The 19824-nt window shown below is 35.9% G+C and overlaps 1 protein-coding gene across 4 annotated transcripts in view; it reads right to left on the bottom strand.

The window, feature by feature from the left end:
* Window positions 1-2830: 2830 nt before the first annotated feature.
* The window catches only part of Tc2n (tandem C2 domains, nuclear), a 50402-nt gene continuing 33408 nt past the window's right edge, over window positions 2831-19824 (bottom strand). For 3 of the 4 annotated variants that reach the window (XM_040742616.1, XM_040742618.1, XM_040742617.1), the window contains 3 exons: window positions 9959-10073; window positions 7753-7952; window positions 2831-5574 (listed from right to left, as the gene is read on the bottom strand). In XM_040742616.1, coding sequence (XP_040598550.1) covers window positions 5464-5574; window positions 7753-7952; window positions 9959-10073 — 426 coding nt within the window. In that variant the 3' untranslated portion in view covers window positions 2831-5463. Of the gene's footprint in view, window positions 5575-7752; window positions 7953-9956; window positions 10074-19824 lie in introns of those variants that run through there. The other variant, XM_040742619.1, reaches the window with a different exon arrangement.

The following is a 19824-nucleotide window of genomic DNA, read 5'->3' as shown; positions in this document are numbered from 1 at the left end:
AGGACAGAGAAGCTTTAATTAATCTGTGAAGGAGAAATCAGACAAGGTAGATCTTAACAACATAGTTGGAGATTTAAAAGAAAGTTAAGGAACTAAACCACAGAGATGTGAAACATAAATGACCTAACAGTATGTAGTTCTGTATGCTGTGAATATATCTTTCCAGCAGGACATGGCCAGGCCAGAAGTATAGGCAGGGCTTCCAGACTAGGAGAATTCTATGAAGAAGAACTCAGAAAGTGAGTTGCAAGGGAGATGCCATGTAGCTGCTGAGGAAGCAAGAGATCTGGGCATTACCAGTAAGTCAAGACCACATGGAGATACATAGTTTAATAGAAATGCCAATAACAAGCCTGAGCCATCGTTTCAACAGTTTATAATTAATATAAGCCTCTGTGTGTTTATTTGGGACTGAAGGGCTCTGGGACCTGGCAGGAAAGAAACTTCCATCTACATCATGCTAGAAAATAACCTCTTTTTAAAATAATTAATTGCACATAAATTCTCAGAATTGATACACAAATTAACTCAGGCAGTTGTTAAAATTGTTTTCTACTGGTACTAATATACTTTTCCTGTGAGCAAAATAGGTGTGTGTTTAGAAATAATCAGGGGGAGGGAAATGAGAATAAAAATTCTTGTGAGAATAGAAAAAAGAATTCCAGTATGAGTGAAAATTCTTCCTACTTATAGACTCACCCATAAAGCATGCCTGAGAGAACACACTTTTGAGGCGCACACTGCATTCTTTCATTTTATGTAATGATTCTCCTAGTCTATTGAGATTATATAACAAAATAAATGGTGTTGGTAGAATGCCATCCCTAAGGATATGGATATAAGTTCCCAACAACAAACCAAAGTCCACCAAAGTTCAGTCTGGGAAACCAATGGATGTATTGGGTTCACTAACAGAGCATAATCGTGTTTTTTTTTAATTGGTTTATAGGTGGCCTCAAGGCTGCTGTATTGGAATGTTTTCATCCAGCATATATGATACTTTCCCCATAACCACAAGGATGGAATCTCCAGCTAACAAACTCCAGCCTAGTTACTTAGCACCTCTTCTGGTACTCCATGCTACTAGCTCAGAATTGCACAAATGACTGACAGGAGGACCTAGAATCTCAAATGAGGGTCCATGACCCATCACATCCCTTCTCTCAAGAAATGTCAACAATCAACGGGTCCAAACATGATGTTTGCTCAAAAGTAGGCACAGCTGATCTGAGGAAGATTGTTGTTGTTCTGCTTAGAAGACTGTGTTCTATAACAACTATGTATCTCATAAACAGTTTTGGAGGTTGAGAAACCTGATACCAAGGTGATGTTAAATAGGTTTCTGGTAAAGGCATGCTGCCTCAGCCATATTTTTACATAATGTTCCATGGCAGAAAACACAAGGGATCAATCACTCTTTTCTCTCTTTTAAAACAATACTAATCCTGTCCACGAGGGCTCCATTCTAAATACCTAAGCACCTAAGAGGTGAAAAGAATGGATATAGGCAAAAATAAAATTGTAGATACAGAAGTAGGTTTTTGAAGGAATCCAACCATGTTTCCTTTGCAATCTGGAAACAAAATCTACTAAGTAATAACAGGAGAAGTATGTTAAAGATCAAAATAATTGGAAATATAATTGCTTTGCTGTGAGTCAACTGACAAAAGAAATCAAGATTTTCAGATGGGCAAGGGATCAACCAAATCTTTCCTGCTTCCTTCATTTGCATGTAATTCTTCCTTTATTAGACCTTCCAAAGCATTTTATTCATCCCTCCAATCTTTTTAATTATAACTGATTTCTATGGTTTTATTTCACAAATAAAATATATAAAATATAAAATCTCAGTATAAACAATGAAGGTGTATTATACCTAAGTATATATAATGACTCATTTACAATTTTAGTCACTTCATGATCAAAACTTCATACATTATAAAATCAAAACAGTTGAAAGACGAAGAAATTAAACTGAAGGCCCACTTAGAACCACAATCAATTAAACTTATTTTTGCTGAAATAAGTCATTATATCAAAAGAATAAATTTTTTAAATCATCTTTCTGACTTGGAAACTAAAGAATGATGACCTTAAAAATCCTATGACATGAGACTACTAAAAGCAATACTGAATAATTATCAACACCATATAAAAGAATACCTTATTTAGTATAGCATGGATCAGTTACCTCTTTGCCATCTAAGAAAGCATGAAGAAACTTTGTTCCAGGTTATCTACTGTCTTTACCAAAGTCCTATTGGTTTAATGGAAATACTATTACTATTTTTTAATAACAGATTTTTTATAGATAGAAGTATTAAAATGATGACTAGGAAGTCACTAAATCTAGACAGTCCTCATCTTTGTCCATAACAAATTATATTTTTGGAGGATTATACTAATTCTCTTAATAGTTTTAAAATCATAAATCTATATCTTAAAATAGACAGGATATTTCATAGTTCAAACTTCTTTTAATTTGGTGTTTCACCTAAAATTGGAAGCATTTGAAATTTGTTCTGAGTAAGACAGGTTCTAAAGCAGAGAAAATTACAAAAGCAGCATTCTGGCCATCACCGACACGGACATTTTACTGGTTCTTTTTTCATATGCCCTGAAGAAACACTAAATAAATTTCCAAACATTGAAAAGAGGGGCATTTAAAATATTCATTGTTACCAAGCTAAGAAAATTTTGTATTCCAAGTTTCTGAAATCTGTCATACATGTGCAAATATTTCAACATATAAACAATGAAAATTTTTGCTGGAAAATGGCTTCCAACTGGTGATGAGTTTATTAGTATCAAAGGAATTTGCAAAACTGTATTCAAAGAAAACTCCAGGTTAGTTTATTTTTAGACCATAATTACATATGTCCAGAATTCCCAATGGTATCTTTTCAACAGTCTGGAAAGAATTTACATTAATACACTTGAGTCATTTTTATGATTCCTGCTTTAAACATTATGCAAACCTAAATGAATGCCAAATAATGTTTTGACATGGGTTGCGACTTTCTGTGTTATCTGTGATTTCATAAATATTGTTGACTAATCTTCCTCCTGTTGCAGAAAGCAGCTGTAATCTGGCAGAAGGTATTCCTTCCAGTGCCCCAGAATGTGTATGTGAAACTATCAAAGTTTCTACAGGATCAAAGTAATATTTTATAGTAACATAATGGATGGAGGAAAAAATCTATAGTGGCTGTGAAGGCCATGTATATCAAATTAATGCCTTCAGGTGGTCATGAATTCATTATAGAAATAGAACATTGCACTAATATCATGAAAAATAAGGCCATGTTGAGTGGTCCAGGTCTGTTTGCTAAGAATGAAACCAATGGGGTCAATTTTAGAAAGGTATATATATATATACCTTGAGAAGATACCTAGATAAGAGTTCGATTTAGTTTCTAATTAAATATCTAGACTATAATGAACTAGAATTTAAAAGTTTATTCCTACATTAATAAAGTATTTCTCTGGCCTAAAATGTGTAGAACAAAGAAAGAGAGAAAGAGAGAGAGACAAGCAGGCAAGGAGGTACAGAGGGAGGGAGGGAGGAGGATAGGGGATATTGATTTCATTATTTATTTATTAGCAAAAATAAAGTCACTATTTATAAGATTAGAAATTGTTGCTTACTTCTTCCTAAAAATCGTTTTGTCTTAGCCACAACTTCTATGGCCACCGAAGCAGAAATAATCTTCATATGCTAAATTCTAATACATACCTGAAAAAACTGCAGTAGAAAAATATTTACATTCTATACATTGTTACCAGGTATGATTGTTAAAAATGGGAAGATACTTTAATGCTGTAGATTACAAAACAAGTTACTTACATCAAAAACTAAAACTAACAACTAATGATCAAAAATAACTGAGTTTACTTACTATTTAAGCTCATTTAATTCTGCTAAATTAAGTTGCCTCAAATACAAAATTTTGTTTTAACTCCAAAGAAAATAAAGGGTAGGAATGAGGAAGACAGAAAAATGTATATATTTTGGTTTTCAAATAAACTTCATTTATTATTTTTAAGACATATATATATGTATATATATATAGTGTGTGTGTGTACCTGTGTGTACATGTGTGTGTCATGATATACATGTGGATTTCAGAGAACAAATTTAAGAAATATGTTCTCTCCTTCCATTATGTTTAGTTCCAGGGATGGAACTCAATTTGTCAGATGTGGTGACAAGCTCCTTTACCCACTGAGCCATACTGCTATATCCAAGCATCATTTATTCTTGGAAAAAATGTTAATAATTCTCTAAATCTCCTGGAGATAAGCAGCTTATAAATGGTTAAGCAATGACTTATGAACTGTGCTGAGATCCTGCAGTTCAGTTGAAAAGAGGCAGGAGGGATCATACGAACAAGGGGGGGGAAGGGTCAAGATCATAATGGGTAAAATCACAGAAACAGCTGACAGCTAGTGGGAGCTCACAGATAGCTGGGGGACCTGCATGGGACTGAATTAGGCCTTCTAAATGTGGTTGACAGTTATGTGGCTTGATCTGTTGGGAGGGTAGCAGTAGGACCAGGACTTATCCTGGATGCATGAACTGGCTTTTTGGAGCCCATTCTCCATTGTGGGATACCTCGTTCAGTCTTGATACAGGGGGTAGAGGGCTTGGTCCTGCCTCAACTTGGTATGCCAGACACTGCTAACTACCCAAGGAAGGCCTTACCCCCTCTAAGAAGTAGAAGAAGGGGGGAGGTGTTGGTGGCAGGAGAAGAGGGAAGGGGAACAGGGGTTGCTATGTAAGATGAAATGAACTTTCCTCAAATACAAAATAAAAGTCAGTAGAAATGATTCTGCTCATTTTTGCTCTGAAAAAAATACATATAAAGATATAACAGTGTAACCAAGATCTAATCAATCATGAATAGCACTGGAAAAGTGATAAAGTCTTGTAAATACCTAATAGTACTAAAAGGGATCGGTGTGCTAGGTTCTGAAGTCCAACAGAATAAGATGACAAAAAGACTATGACCATGTGTGTACTTCTGCAATCCTTGCCACTAAGAAGATGTAGTTCTGTTAAATGCGCCCTGTGAAATGCTGAAGGATTGCTAGTAGTTGCTCAGTTTTTTTTTATTTTTTCCTCACATTCTATGTTTACATTAGAGGCTCAAAAGATTTGTATTTGTTTACTTGAAGAATAAGTTTTCAGTATTCAAAATTAAAGTTTTCAAAGCACAAAAACAAGACAAAAGCAAAACCAATACAGAAAAACCTATCTAGGATTGGTATTTTCATAGACTTTATTATCTATTTAGTTGGCCTAATAATACTACCCTTTATTTTATCATATGTTCTGGCACCATTTTAAAACATATTATTCACTTTGTATACCTGATAGAATGCATTGGAAGCTTTAGAAAACTGAAATTATGTTTCTTCTAAAAGACTGTTGTTTCTTCACTAAATTAATGCCTGAAGTCTTCAAGATGGATTTAACTTGTGCCACTTGATAACAACCTTTTCTGGATTTGTAATTGTCTCTTTCCATTGGTTCACTGCTTCAATATTATTACTGTCTTCACTTATCCAGAGCTGTAAAGAAAAAGTACAGTAATTCAACTTGACATAATATTAGTAGCTGACATTAACCAATTACTCTTATTGTTAAAAGATATGGAAAAGTTTGGAAAACATATTTTTAAATATATATCATTCCAGTTTTTCAAAAGTTTCTTGGTGATTTGACCCTTAAATGTTAAAATACTTAACCTGTTGAATCATTCTGGATTATGTGATCCAATTCAATTTAAGTATTAAAAATATAAAAATGAAATATTATTTGAAACATCACTGTATTTTTTCTTGTTCAATCAATCTACAAGCTCAACTAAAATTGATCCTCATTACTCAAAAACATTTTTTGCAATGACTTCTAAATTAAGGCAAACAATGATTTGAACCTAGAAAGGAATGTACACTTAAGCTCCTTTCACATTACATGAAACTATAACCTTAATTGAAATCTAGTAAATAGTCATTCTTAATTCATAATGATTTCATTGTACCTATCACTTATATAACTATAGATGATATATGTGAATAATCTTGGAAAAATTGTAGTATTGTGCAAATACAAGACATCAAAATGAGTAAATAACATGGAGACAAGGTGGATGGACAATTAAAAAATTAAGCTGAATCTTTGTCTTGGCTATAACACTAACAAATGCACCTTGTAATGAACTTACCTGAGACACAGTTTCTAATTCTTCTAAGAGATTTAAGTAAATCATTGGTTTTTAATTCTTTTTCTACCTTGGCCTAAAGAAACTTTCCTTCAAAGAACATTTTACACAGATAACATTAGAGTATTTGGATTGCTACAGTGGGAGCACTTGAGTCTAACATAGGATTCCCTCATGGTGGCTGACACCTGAGGCCACCAAAGAAGTGTTCCAGATTTATTATCCTGTTAACCATCTCTCAAATTTATATTAGTTCTTTAATTAAAACTCCTTTCCAAATAATACAGAAAACTGCAAAATTTTAAATTAGCAGTCTGTTTATATGAAAATGAGAGTTGATACCAATCTTTGAAAATTCATATCACAATCTGAAGATCTTACATAGACTGTTATGGCAGCTTTTTTTCAGGTGAAAGGTTTTACTTTAGTTAAGGACTTCAAGATTTAAATGTGACACAAACAATTGTAATTAAAATAAAAAATAACTAATAGCTGCCACAAATCAGAATAAGAAAGAAAATGTAAAAAAAAAAATCCAAGGGAGGAGGGGTGGGAGAGGGAGCTGGGATTGACATGTGAAGCATGCATGTTTCTAATTTAAATAAAAACATATATAGGATTGACAAGGCAACTGTTATATAACCTTATACAAATTACTCAGAAATTTTAATTAATCCAGACAGCAGAATTGGCTATCTAAATATTATCACATGGTTAAAAATTGGTATTTTCTAGAAATTCAAATCTATCATAATTAATAAAATATACAAAAGGCTCATTTTAAATACAAAATTAAAGATGAAACAGAATAAAATAAATGTGATACTCAAAGCCTTAAGTTTGATTTACATATTTGCTGTGGAATTATCCTTCTGTGCACTGTGTAAATTATGCTATCATTAACTTTATAAATAAGCTGACTGGCTAATAGCTGAACAGGATAAGGTTAGGTGGTTAAACCAGACTAACGACAGTGAGAAGAAGAAAGGCAGAGTCAGAGGAGTCCCCAACCAGATGCAGAGGGAGCAGGATGTGTACAATATGAGGTAACAAGCCATGAGCCACATGGCAGCATAGAGATTAATAGAAATCAGTTAACTTATAAGAGCTAGACAAAAAACAAGCCTAATCTATCAGTCAAGCATTTATAATTAATAAATAGTCTCTGAGTAGTTATTAGGGAAGTAGCTAAAGGAACACAGCTGACTATGATGCTGACAAAAAAAGTAAGTAAAAAAAAAACTCAGCATACACATATTTAGGATTCTCTCTTCTACTGATCTTATATTTTAAAGCTGAGAGTTCAGAAGACTTAAAAAAATAGGCCTGACTGCTCAGAAATGTTATCTATTTGTATTAAAGCAAAACGTCTGACAAAATTGGATTTTGAGGCAACACTGAATTTCAATTTAGAACTTTGAACTATCTTCCTGTACTCGTTAATTTTATTTTCTTTCCTTTGCTAATTAACTACATAGTAACACATAGCAATATACCATGAAGAAATTCAGTAACACCTACTAACCTGGCCTACAAAATGTTTCCTTCTTACAGAGCTTCGACTATAAAGTTTAACAAGGAAAACAATTTCTTTTTCAGTCTGTGTAAGTGGAAAAATCATAGTTTCTCCCCATTTTACTCTTCCACTGGATGCCTTCAGTAAGCGTGTCTTCTTTTTATAAATCAGCTCTCCTGAGCTAAACATCCCCACCTTCACAAAAAAACCTAGGAAACAAGAAACAATGGTTTATAAACTCTTATGTGAAATACTATATAAAGATTTTAATCTACATAGGTTATAAAACACAAATAATAAATTTTAAAGATATCCTGGGTTATTGTTTGACAGTAAAACACATAGAACATTCACCACACTTTACAAATAACTACTTAGGCCTCAAATGAATTTCATATTCTGAATGGCATCAACCAGAATAACAATCACCAGCATAGGAAAACACACGGAAATGAGTTACACCAAGAAAGGTGTCAGTTCTCTGGACATCTAGAGGTATTAATTTCACAATTTCATAGGTTAATTTCTTTGCTTGTGACACCAGCAGTATGAGTCCATTAGAATAAAACAAATACATATTCTTAAGTAAATCTGAGATCTAGCACTTCCAACAATGATAAAATAGTTTGTATAAATTCTAACCAAACATAACAATTATGAACTTTAGGGTAAAACAATCTATGGGTCATGATCCCTTTGGCAAACCTCTATCTATAAAAAGCCTACATTCCAATTTATAACAGTAGTAAAATTACAGTTATGAAATAGTAACAAAAATAATTTTATGGTGGGGGCCACCACATGAGGAACTGTATTAAGGGTCACAATACTCGTAAGCTTGAGAACTACTACTCCAGAGATATCTGTCCAGGGATGGCACTTACCACAATAACCTGGGTTCTCCATCCTACATCAATTACTAATTAAGAAAATTTTTCACAGGCTTGACTGAATACAGGCAAATCTTACGGAGGCATTTTTATCAATTGAAAAGTTTCTCTTATGTCAAGTTAATAATAATGAAACAAAAAAGGACAATATCTTATTTGTGTATGTAGGTTATCATATATTAGGTATGTGCATACATGCATGTGGAGGCCAGAGGTAAAAACACTGGGTATCCTCTTCCTCAGTCATTCTGTCTCATTTTGTTGTTGTTGTTGTTTTGTTTTTTGTTTGTTTGTTTGTTTTTTTGGTTTATCGAGACAGGGTTTCTCTGTGGCTTTGGAGGCTGTCCTGGAACTAGCTCTTGTAGACCAGGCTGGCCTCGAACTCACAGAGATCCACCTGCCTCTGCCTCCCAAGTGCTGGGATTAAAGGTGTGCGCCACCAACGCCCGACTCTGTCTCATTTTTTGAGACAGGTTCTCTCACTGAATCTAGCATTCTCTAACTGGCTAGACAAGCTGCCCAGCAAACTCCTCTCCATCCACTTAAGGTTAGAAGTATGCATGACCACCCCCAGATTTTTATATGGGTCTAGGGATCAGAACTTAGGTCCTAATGTTTGTATAAAAGACACTTTACCAACTGAGCCATCTCCCAAGTCCTACTTAGTACTTTTTACAAGTAATTCTTTATTTTTTCATGGCTATTATTCTTTTCAGATTCTTTTTCTTCTTTAGTGAATTTTTAAGGAACTTATTTACTTTCTGTACATGTGAAAATGAATTAGAATAGTTGGTACATGGAATTGTCTTACATATTATTAATTCTCTTCTGACTTAAAAATTTCTTTTGAATTTAAAATTATATAATCTTTACTGTTTAGAATACCAATTAATGTTTTCTCTATTTTGCTTTATCAATCTTCTTAAAAAATGTCCTATGTTAATGGTCCTTTTAAAGAATAAAGCTTTTGGTTTTATTGTCTATTGTTAATTTGTATTTACCAACTTCAGGTTTCCTAATAATTGCTATTTTTCTGACTTCTTGAATTGAATGCTTAGTCTTATGTATTCTTTAGTCTTTTTTAATCATAGTAATTTTACTTGCCTAGATAATTCCCTTATACTCTAAGCACTTGAAGTAGGATGGATTTCAAATCTTCAGCACTAAGGGTGGCCAGGTGAACTAAGCATAGCCCACGATCATATCATAGTCTCTAGCTGTTTATCCAGAGAAGGGAAGAGTCCTTAATGCATACTGGTCTCTTGATTCTTACTCTACTGGAACCTCTTCATACTGGATGCACTTTGAACCACTGATACACTTACTCAAAGTCAGAGGTGTTGATGAACTTGGAAGGTATTGTGCCTCAAGAATTTGCAGCTGAATCCTGCTATTTACTGCTTGAAAACAAATCCCCAGTTCAAGTTCTGAATGGCAAACCTATATATGAAAAAAATGTCATTTAGTAGTTAACAATAGAGTTTGGAGATATTTCAAAATTTCTAATATAAAAAGCTAGAGTGAAAATTTTTGAAGCATTATTTTCTATAGACACTAAAAATCATAAGTTATGAGAGGTTTTAAGGATAAATATTGTGGATTCCAAAAATATATTCACTTGTATTGACTCTGAAAATACAAGGTGTTATCTATATACTGAACTTCAAAATGACTGATATCAAAAGATCATTTGACTAAAACCTAAAACACAAACTAAGTTTCTAAGCATTACTGAAGAAACTGCTTAACATAAAGAAGCGCATCTTCAAAAGAATTAAAAATATACCAATCAAATTATTTTAAAAACACATGAAACAGGGTCTTGTTTGTTTTTTGGTTTTTTTGTTTTTGTTTTTTGTTTTTTTTTGAGACAGGGCTTCTCTGTGTAGCTGCGGCTATCTTGGAACTTGCTCTGTGGACCAGGTTGGCCTCAAACTCAAGAGATCTGCTTGCCTCTGCCTCCTGAGTGCTGGGACCACCATAACCAGCTGAAATATGATTTTTAAAGTAACAGAGGATAATTTTTGTCCAACTTTAGAAATCAGTGTAGTTGCTACCAAAGTCAGAAGGCAAGGGATTACTACAACAAACATATTTGTGGACTTAAGAGTTGCATTATGAGCCCGCCTTCCTGTGCCTTGCACACAACCAGCTGAGGCCTGGGGACTGCCACTGTGGTTCCAATCCTGGAGGGAACCAACCAACCCAGAGACTACCAGCATACTAGTCCCTTTCTCTACCCAAAGGACTGTATCGGGACGCCTCCATGTGCCTGGGGATGGCCACTGCAGTTCCTATCCCACCAGGAGCCAACTCACCCAGAGACTGCCAGCATCCTAATCTCTTCTCTTCCCACTGGACTAGGTAAGCCTAGGTCTCTTTCCAGCCTGCCTTCCAGTGCCCAGAATGAAACCAGCTGAGGCCTGGGGAATGCAGACTGCAGATCCCACCCTGAGACTTCAAAGACCCCAGTACTAGGCCCGCCTCCATCCACAGGAAGAGAAGAGCCACCACATTATTGGACCTGTGTGAACCCACAGGAAGGGAACCCTAGTCCCATACCAACCAGGAGAGGAAGAGACTTCTTCTGCACCCACTGGAAGAAGGGATGGGAAGGAGACAATAAAAAACATACTCGACAACAGAAAAACCAATATGACACCACCAGAGTCTAGAGACTCTACACCAGCAAGACCAGAACATCCCCATGAAATGAAGCAGAAAGGAATGACCTTAAAAACAACATCATGAAAATGATAGAGGCCCTCAAAGAGGATATGAGAAAATCCCTCAAAGAGATGGAAGAAAAAACAAATCAAAAATGCAAGAAATGGGGGAAAAGACAAAGCAAAATTGCAAGGAAAAAATTCAAACAGTGCAAGGGTTGAAAGCTGAAATAGAGACAAAAAACACACACAGTCTGAGGGAATGCTAATAGAAAAGCTGGGCAAACAGCTACTACAGATGTAAGCATAACCAACAGAATACAAGAGATGGAAGAAAGAATCTCAGGCATTAAAGATACACTAAGAGAAATAGATTCTTCAACCAAAGAAAATCTAAGTCCAACAAATCTCTAAAACAAAATACCAGGAAATATGGGACACCATAAAAGGACCAAACCTCAGAATAATGGGTATAGAAGGAAGTAAAGAAACCCACCACAAAGGGGCAGAAAACATATTCAACAAAATAATGGAAGAAAACTTTCTCAACCTAAACAAAGACATGCAAATGAAAGTACAAGAAGCTTACAGAACACCAAATAGAGTAGACCACAAAAAAAGTCCTCTTGACACATAATAATCAAGACCCCAAACATACAGAACAAAGAAAAAATATTAAGAGCAGCTAAGGAAAAAGGCCAAGTAACATATAAAGGCAAACCTATCAGAATTACACCTGACTTCTCCATGGAAACTCTGAAAGCCAGAAGGTCCTGGATAAGAAATTCTACTAACACTAAGAGACCACAGATGCCATCCCAGACTACCATACCCAGAAAAGCTTTCAAACCCTACAGATGGAGAAAACAAGATATTTCATGACAAAACGAGATTTAAACAATACATATCCACTAATCAGCCCTACAGAGAGTTCTAGAAGGAAAATTCCAACTCAAGGAAGTTAACTACAACCAGAAAAAATGTAGGCAATAGATAATCTCAAGTTACAAAGAGACAAATGAAAAAAAAAGGGGTGGAAATCCACAAACAATTCCACTACCACCACCAATTCCAAAACAAACAAGAATGAGCAATCAACAGTCATTAGTATCCATCAATATTAATGGTCTTAACTTGCTCATAAAAAGGCTTGGGCTAACAGAATGGATTCGAAGACAGAATCCATGCTTCTGCTGCATACAAGAAACACACCTCAGCTTCAAAAACAGATGTTACCTCAGAGTTAAGGGTTGGGAAAAGATTTTCCTATCAAATGGACCCAAGAAACAAGTGGGGATTAATGGGGGAAGTCCTTCTATGTATATGTAAATAAAGCACTACTGGACAATAGGAAAACAAGATAAGTGGGACTAGAAATCTGGGAAGATTCTGGGAAATAAAGTACAAGAGTCGATGCCATGTGATCTCCCAGGAGGAATGGATGCTTCAGGAGGGTGTCCTTGGAAAGATAAGTCCTTATAAAAATATATTAGTAATTATGGGTCAATAAAGTCAGAGCTAGCCAATGAAAAACAATAGCAAAAGGCCAACAGATTCATAATTAACATAGCGTGTCATGTGATATTTGGGGGCTGCAGCGGCAACAGGACCCAGGCAGCTGCAGAAAGAATGCACATTATAGGGATAGCAATCCTAATATCTAATAAATTAGACTTTAAACCAAAATCAATCAGGATTGAGATGAAGGAGATCATTTTATACTATCACAGGAGAAACCAACCAAGATGAAGTCTCAATTCTGAATATCAATGCCCTAAATACAAAGACATCCATGTTAGTAAAGGAAACATTACTAAAACTCAAATCACATATAAAACCTCATACACTTATAGTGCGAGACATCAACACCCCACTCTCACCACTAGACAGGAATACCAGACAGAAACTCAAACAAGAAACAAAGGAAATAATAGAAGTTATGACCCAATTGGGTTTAACAGACATCTACAAAACATTCCATCCAAACACAAAAGAATATACCACATGGAACATTCTCAAAAATCAACCACATACTTGGCAACACAGCAAACATCAACAGGTACAAAAAAATTAGAATAACTCCACGTGTCTTATCAGACCACCATGCTTTAAAGTTAGAATTCAACAACAACACAAATTGTAAAAACCCTACAAACTCATGGAAATTGAATAATGTGCATTTGCACCATTCCTGGGTCTAAGAAGAAATAAAAATCTTCCTAGAATTCGATGAGAATGAAGACACAACATACCCAAACTTATGGGACACTTTGAAAGCAGTGCTACAAGGGAAGTTCATAGCACTAAGTGCCCACATGAAGAAACTGGAGAATACTCACATTAAAGAATTAACAGCACAACTGAAAGCTCTAGAACAAAAAGAAACAAACTTACCAAGGAGAAGTAGACACCAGAAAAAAATCAAATTGAGGGCTGAAATCAATAAAGTAGAAACTAGGAAAACAATACAAAGAATCAATGTAACAGAGTTGGTTCTTTGAGAAAATCAACAAGACAGAAAAATCTGTATCCAAACTTACCAAATAGCAGAGTGTGAACATGCAAATTAACAAAATCGGAAATGAAAAGAGGGACATAACAACGGACACTGAGGAAATCCAGAGAATCACCAGGTCATACTTTGAAAACCTGTACTACACAAAATTTGAAAATTTAAAGGTAATGGAAAATTTTCTGAATATATATCATTTACCAAAATTAAATCAAGAACATGTAAGCAATTTAAATAGACCTATAACCCCTAAGGAAATGTCATCAAAAGTCTCCCAACCAAAACAAGACCAGGGTCAGATGGCCTCAGTGCAGAATTCTACTAGAAATTCAAAGAACATTTTATACCAATTCTCCTCAAAGTATTCCACACAATAGAAGCAGAAGGGTCATTCCCAAACTCTTTTTACGAGGCTTCAATAATCTTGATATCCAAGCCACACAAAGACACAACTAAGAAAGAGCACTTCAGACAAATATCCCCCATGAACATTGATGCAAAAATATTCAACAAAACACTGGCAAATCAGATCCAAGAACACATCAGAAAACTCATCCAGCATAATCAAGTAGGTTTCATCCCAGGGATGTGGAGGTGGTTCAACATATGAAAATACATCAATGTAATCTACCATATAAACAAGGTGATAAACAAAATCACATGATGGCCTAGACACATGGGGGATGGCCTAGGCCCTGTCCCAGATCATAGGATAGACTTTCGAGATCCCCCAAGAAGGGCCTCACCATCTTGGAGGTCAGGGGATTGGGGAAGAGGTTGGGGTCCTGAAAACAGCTTGGTATTGGCACAAAAATAGACAGATAGACCAATGGAATTCAATTGAACACCCAAATATTAACCCACACACATACTAACACCTAATCTTTGACAAAGAAGCTAAAATCATACAATGGAAAAAAAGAAAGCATCTTCAACAAATGGTGCTGGCATAACTGGATGCTGGCATGTAGAAGACTCCAGATAGATCCATGTCTATCCCCACACACAAAACTTAAGTCCAAATGGATCACAGACCTCAACATAAATCCAGTCACACTGAACCTCTTAGAAGAGAAAGTGGGAGGTACCCTTGAACGAATTGGTACAGGAGACTGCTTCCTGAACATAACACCAGTTGCACAGACACTGAGATTGACAATTAATAAATGGGACCTCCTGAACCTGAGAAGCTTCTGTAAGGAAAAGGACACAGTCAACAAGACAAAAAGGGAACCCACAGCATGGGAAAAGATATCCACTAACCCCACATCTGACAGAGGGCTGATCTCAAAAAATTACAAAGAACCCAAGAAACAAGTCTCCAAAACACCAAAGGATCCAATTAAAAAGTGGGGTAGAGAACTAAATAGAGAATTCTCAACAGAGGAGTCTAAAATGGCTGAGAGACACTTAAGAAAGTGCTCAACATCCTTAGCTATTAGGGAAATTCAAATCAAAACAACTCTGAGATATCATCTTACTCCTGTCAGAATGGCTAAAATAAAAAACACCAAGGACAGTTTATGCTGGAGAGGATGTGGTGAAAGGGGAACACTCCTCCACTGCTGGTGGGAGTGCCAACTTGTGCAGCCACTATGGAAATCAGTATGGAGATTCCTCAGGAAAATGAGAATCAGCCTACCACAAGACCCAGAAATTCCACTCTTAGGCATATACCCAAAAGATGCACATTCATATAACAAGGACATCTATTTCACGATGTTCATAACAGCATTATTTGTAATAGCCAGATCCTGGAAGCAACCTAGAAGCCCCACAACTGAATAGTAGATAGAGAAAATGTGGTATATTTACGCAATGGAGTACTACTCAGCAGGAAAAAAACCAATGTAATCTTGACATTTGCAGGCAAATGGATGGCACTAGAAAACCACTACCGTGAGTGAGGTAACCCAGTCACAAAAACACAAACATTGTATTTACTCACTCACTCATATATGGATTTTAGACATGAATCAGAGGAGTGCCAGTCTACAATCCCAATGCTAGAGAGTCTGGGAATCAGGGAGGACCTTAAGAGAGATATGCATTGTACCCCAGAGAAGGGGAATGGGACAGGATCTCCTGAGCAGATTGGGAGCATGTGGGGAGGGGAGAGGGAGCTGGGAAAGAGAGAGGGGGAGAAGAGGAAGGGAAGGAAGACGTGGGGGAGCCGGAAGGTTGAGTTGGGGGAAGAATAGAGGAGAGCAGGATGAGAGATACCATACTAGAGGGAGCCATTTCAGGTTTGAGGAGAGATCTGGCACTAGTGAGGTTTCCAGAGATTTACAAGGATGACACCAAATGGCAAATTAAGCAATAGTGGGAAAGGCTACCTTAAATGCCCTTCCCTGATAATGAGTTTGACCACTACATTATATGCCATCCTAGAGCCTTCATCCAGTGAGTGATGGAAGCAGAGGCAGATACCCACAGCTAAACACTGAGCTGAACTCATGGAATCCAGTGACAGAAAGGGAGGACTCATGAGCAAAGGGGTCAAGACCAGGCTGGTGAAGCCCACAAAGACAGTGGACCTGAACAAGGGGAAACTCTTGGACCCCAGACTGATGGCTGAGAGACCAGCATTGGACTGATCCAGAACTCCTGAATGTGGGTGTCAGCGAGGAGGCCTCAGAAATCTATGCGGCCTTGGATAGTAGATCAGTATTTATCCCTGGCATACAAATCGACTTTGGGAGCCCATCCCATATGGAAGGATGCCCTCTCAGCCTGGACACAAGGGGGATTACCTAGGCCTTGCCCTGGCTGAAATGACAGACTCTAGAGACACCCCATGGAGGGTCTCACCCTCCTTGGGGAGGGGAGTGAAGATTGGGTGGGTGGTTGGGAGGGGTAGATGGGGGATGCGGAGGAGGAGAGGGAGAGGGAGATGGGATTGACATGTGAATCAGCAAGCTTGTTTCTAATTTAAATTTTAAAATACCATAAAAAAGAGTTACATTACTATTCTGAATGGAAGTAAGCCAAGAAAGTCTGGCAAGAAAGAAGCTAGTCAAAGCAATGAGGTAATAGATTGCAAGGAAAAGGTCAAAGAAAACCTGAGGTAAACAATAAAATAAAGAATACTTAAGGGGAGAAAATAAAACATACTCCACAAAATTGCTGGCCAACAGCAAAATCAAACAAAACAAACACCAAAAAAAAAAACTGGTGATTCACTTGTGAAATATAACAGAACACAGACCACTTTTATGGATTAGAAGGTCCTTGAAGTGAAAAACACAATTTTACAAGTACAAAAGGCTATTGCTATTAATGATCTGAAAAGAATAAAAATGAGAATATGGCAGGAACATGCACTGCAGATCTTGCCAGGGCTTAGCATAGAGAACTACAGTATTAATTTTAATAAAGTTACAGAACGTTTAACACTTCTCAAAGAGTTTTATACAGTGTTTGATAATTGCCAAACATTCTTCTTAATTGGACCATTGGAAAGAAACAAAAGTAAAACAACTTTCTATGTACATGCCAGTGACTGAAGTATGAGTATTTTCTTAAAACATGATCTTGTTTTAATAAGAATTTGAAAGTTCATGATTCTATGTTTTAGCTTTATTGAAAACCAAACTGCTTAGAAAACACAAACTACACTGTGGTAGTTTGAAAGAAAATGGCTGCCAAAAGGAGTAGAACTATTAGGAGGCATAGCTTTGTTGGAGTAAGTGTGGTCTTGTTGGAAAAAGTTTGTCACTCTGAGGTCTCCCACGTTCAAGCTACACCCAGTAACACAGTTCACTTTGTGTTCCCTGCAGATCAAGATGTAGGACTCTCAGCTCCTTCTCCAGCACCATGTCTGCCTACACACTGCCATTTCTTGCCATGATGACAATAAACTAAACCTCTGAATTTTAAGCCACCCAAATTAAATGTTGTCCTTCATGAGTTGGTGTGGTCACAGCATCTCTTCACAGCAATAGAAATCCTAAAACATACACTGAGGTTATTTTCCCCCTTAAAAATTTTTACTACAGCAGTTCTCAACCTAAGTGTCGTGACTATCAGAAAACACATATTTCCAATGGTTTTAGGAATCAAAACACAACTCAGTAGTAAAACTAGTTATGAAGTAGCAATGAGAATAATTTTATGGTTGGGGGGTCATCACATGATGAACTATATTAAAAGTTACAGCATTAGAAAGTTGAGAACCACTGTTTTACTATGATCATAAAATGTGTTTATTTTAGCAACAAATGATGTCTCCTAAGAAATAAGCAAATCTAGTGCTTGAGGTTTAAGAATGAGAATGGATCAACAACTCAACAATAATTCAAACACCATGCACACAATAAAACCTGTACCTATTAAAACAAAAGTGTCTTTGATGGTAGGACAGTGAATTTGAGACTACTCAGGAGTACATAGTGAGATCCTATATGAAAAAATATGTTTCTGCTCATGGCATTTAAATAAGAATATTTATACCGCAAAGACTGGTAATATAGACCAGTGATCTCAGCTACTTAGGAGGATAAGGCAGGAACATGGCAAGTTCAACAGAAGCCAGAGCAACTTACTGAACAACTATCTTTTAAAGAAAATGGGAGAGGGACAGTTGAGGATAGATTGCTTGCCTAGTATAGGCACAAAATTTACAGTAAATGTATAAGTTTGTAATTTATAATATTAAATAAGTTCAACAATCTCAGAAAGAAAATAATTGCATGGTCTTCTTCATGTGCATAACCTGGCCAATAATACATGTAAACACACATATGTATGGGAGTACAGTATAACATGTAGATAAGAAAAAAGAAAATCTAAATATTAGGAGATGAACAAGGACTAACTATAGATAATAGACATGAGTTATGAATGACAATAATTGTTTTTCTACTTCTAATTCTGTCATTTGATTATTTTGGTTTAATGCTTAGAAACATATTCAAGCCAGGCGTTGGTGGCACACATCTTTAATCCCAGCACTCAGGAGGCAGAGGCAGGAGGATCTCTGTGAGTTCAAGGCCAGTCTACAGAGTTCCAGGACAGCCTCCAAAACAATACAGAGAAACCCTGTCTCGAAAAACGAACAAAAAACTCAACATATTCAATAGTGAAAGTATAAAATCTCTAATGAGAAGCTCCACAGCTTCACAATAACTATTTTACTGCATAAAAGCTCATTGATATATAGACTTAATTTAATTTCAATGTGTAATGTTTTTATTTGAAGTTTTATGATAAAGTTTAGTTTAAAAATAATGCAGCCATAACCATTCAATTTCCCAACTTCCTTCACTATGCTATCTTCTGACATACCAGTACTATCTTTAGTATTTAATGCATGAAATATACACCTGATATTTGTATCTTCTGTATGTTACTATCTACTAAGCTATTATAAATAATGCCAGTGACAACCTTCTTTGATAATTACTATGTTTCAACAGCAAAAAAAGATAAATAAGTTTTAAAATGTTGTAGCAAATGTTATAAATACACACATTAGTGGCTGAGATTTAAAATACAGTCAAGAAACAACTAGAAATTTTAATTAGTAATTCTTTGTTTTTTAATATTTTACTCTCTAACTTCTCACTTCCAATTTGGTGGTTCTCAAATCGGGCAATACACTAGCTATTGAAGACTACAAATGTCTCTATCCTAATCGCCCCCCCCAAAATAACTTTATTGGTTTAGGTATGAACATACTTTTAAAATTCTCAAACGAACTAATGCATAGCTATGGTTCTTTAAATTAGTACTTCATGACATCCTAAACTTTTTTTAAAGAAGTAAAATACAAATCCTACCTAAATTTAAAATCATAATAGATTTGTTCTTCTATAGACTAAGGCTAATTTCTATAAATGTTATCCCAACCAAAAATAATAACTTTAAAAACCTCCATTCTTGGTTCAAGAGACGGCTCAGTTCAAAGGTGGTTGTTACCTAGCCTGACATCAGAGTTGATCCCAGGAACTACACAATGAAGAGAACCATTTCCCACAAGTTGCCCTCTGACCTTCACACACATCTTACAGCA

This window comes from Mesocricetus auratus, unplaced genomic scaffold (assembly GCF_017639785.1).
Source record: "Mesocricetus auratus isolate SY011 unplaced genomic scaffold, BCM_Maur_2.0 Super-Scaffold_15014, whole genome shotgun sequence".
Classification (NCBI taxonomy): domain Eukaryota; kingdom Metazoa; phylum Chordata; class Mammalia; order Rodentia; family Cricetidae; genus Mesocricetus; species Mesocricetus auratus.
The sequence above is the reverse complement of the archived record's forward strand: the minus strand, read 5'-3'. Positions and strand labels throughout refer to the sequence as shown.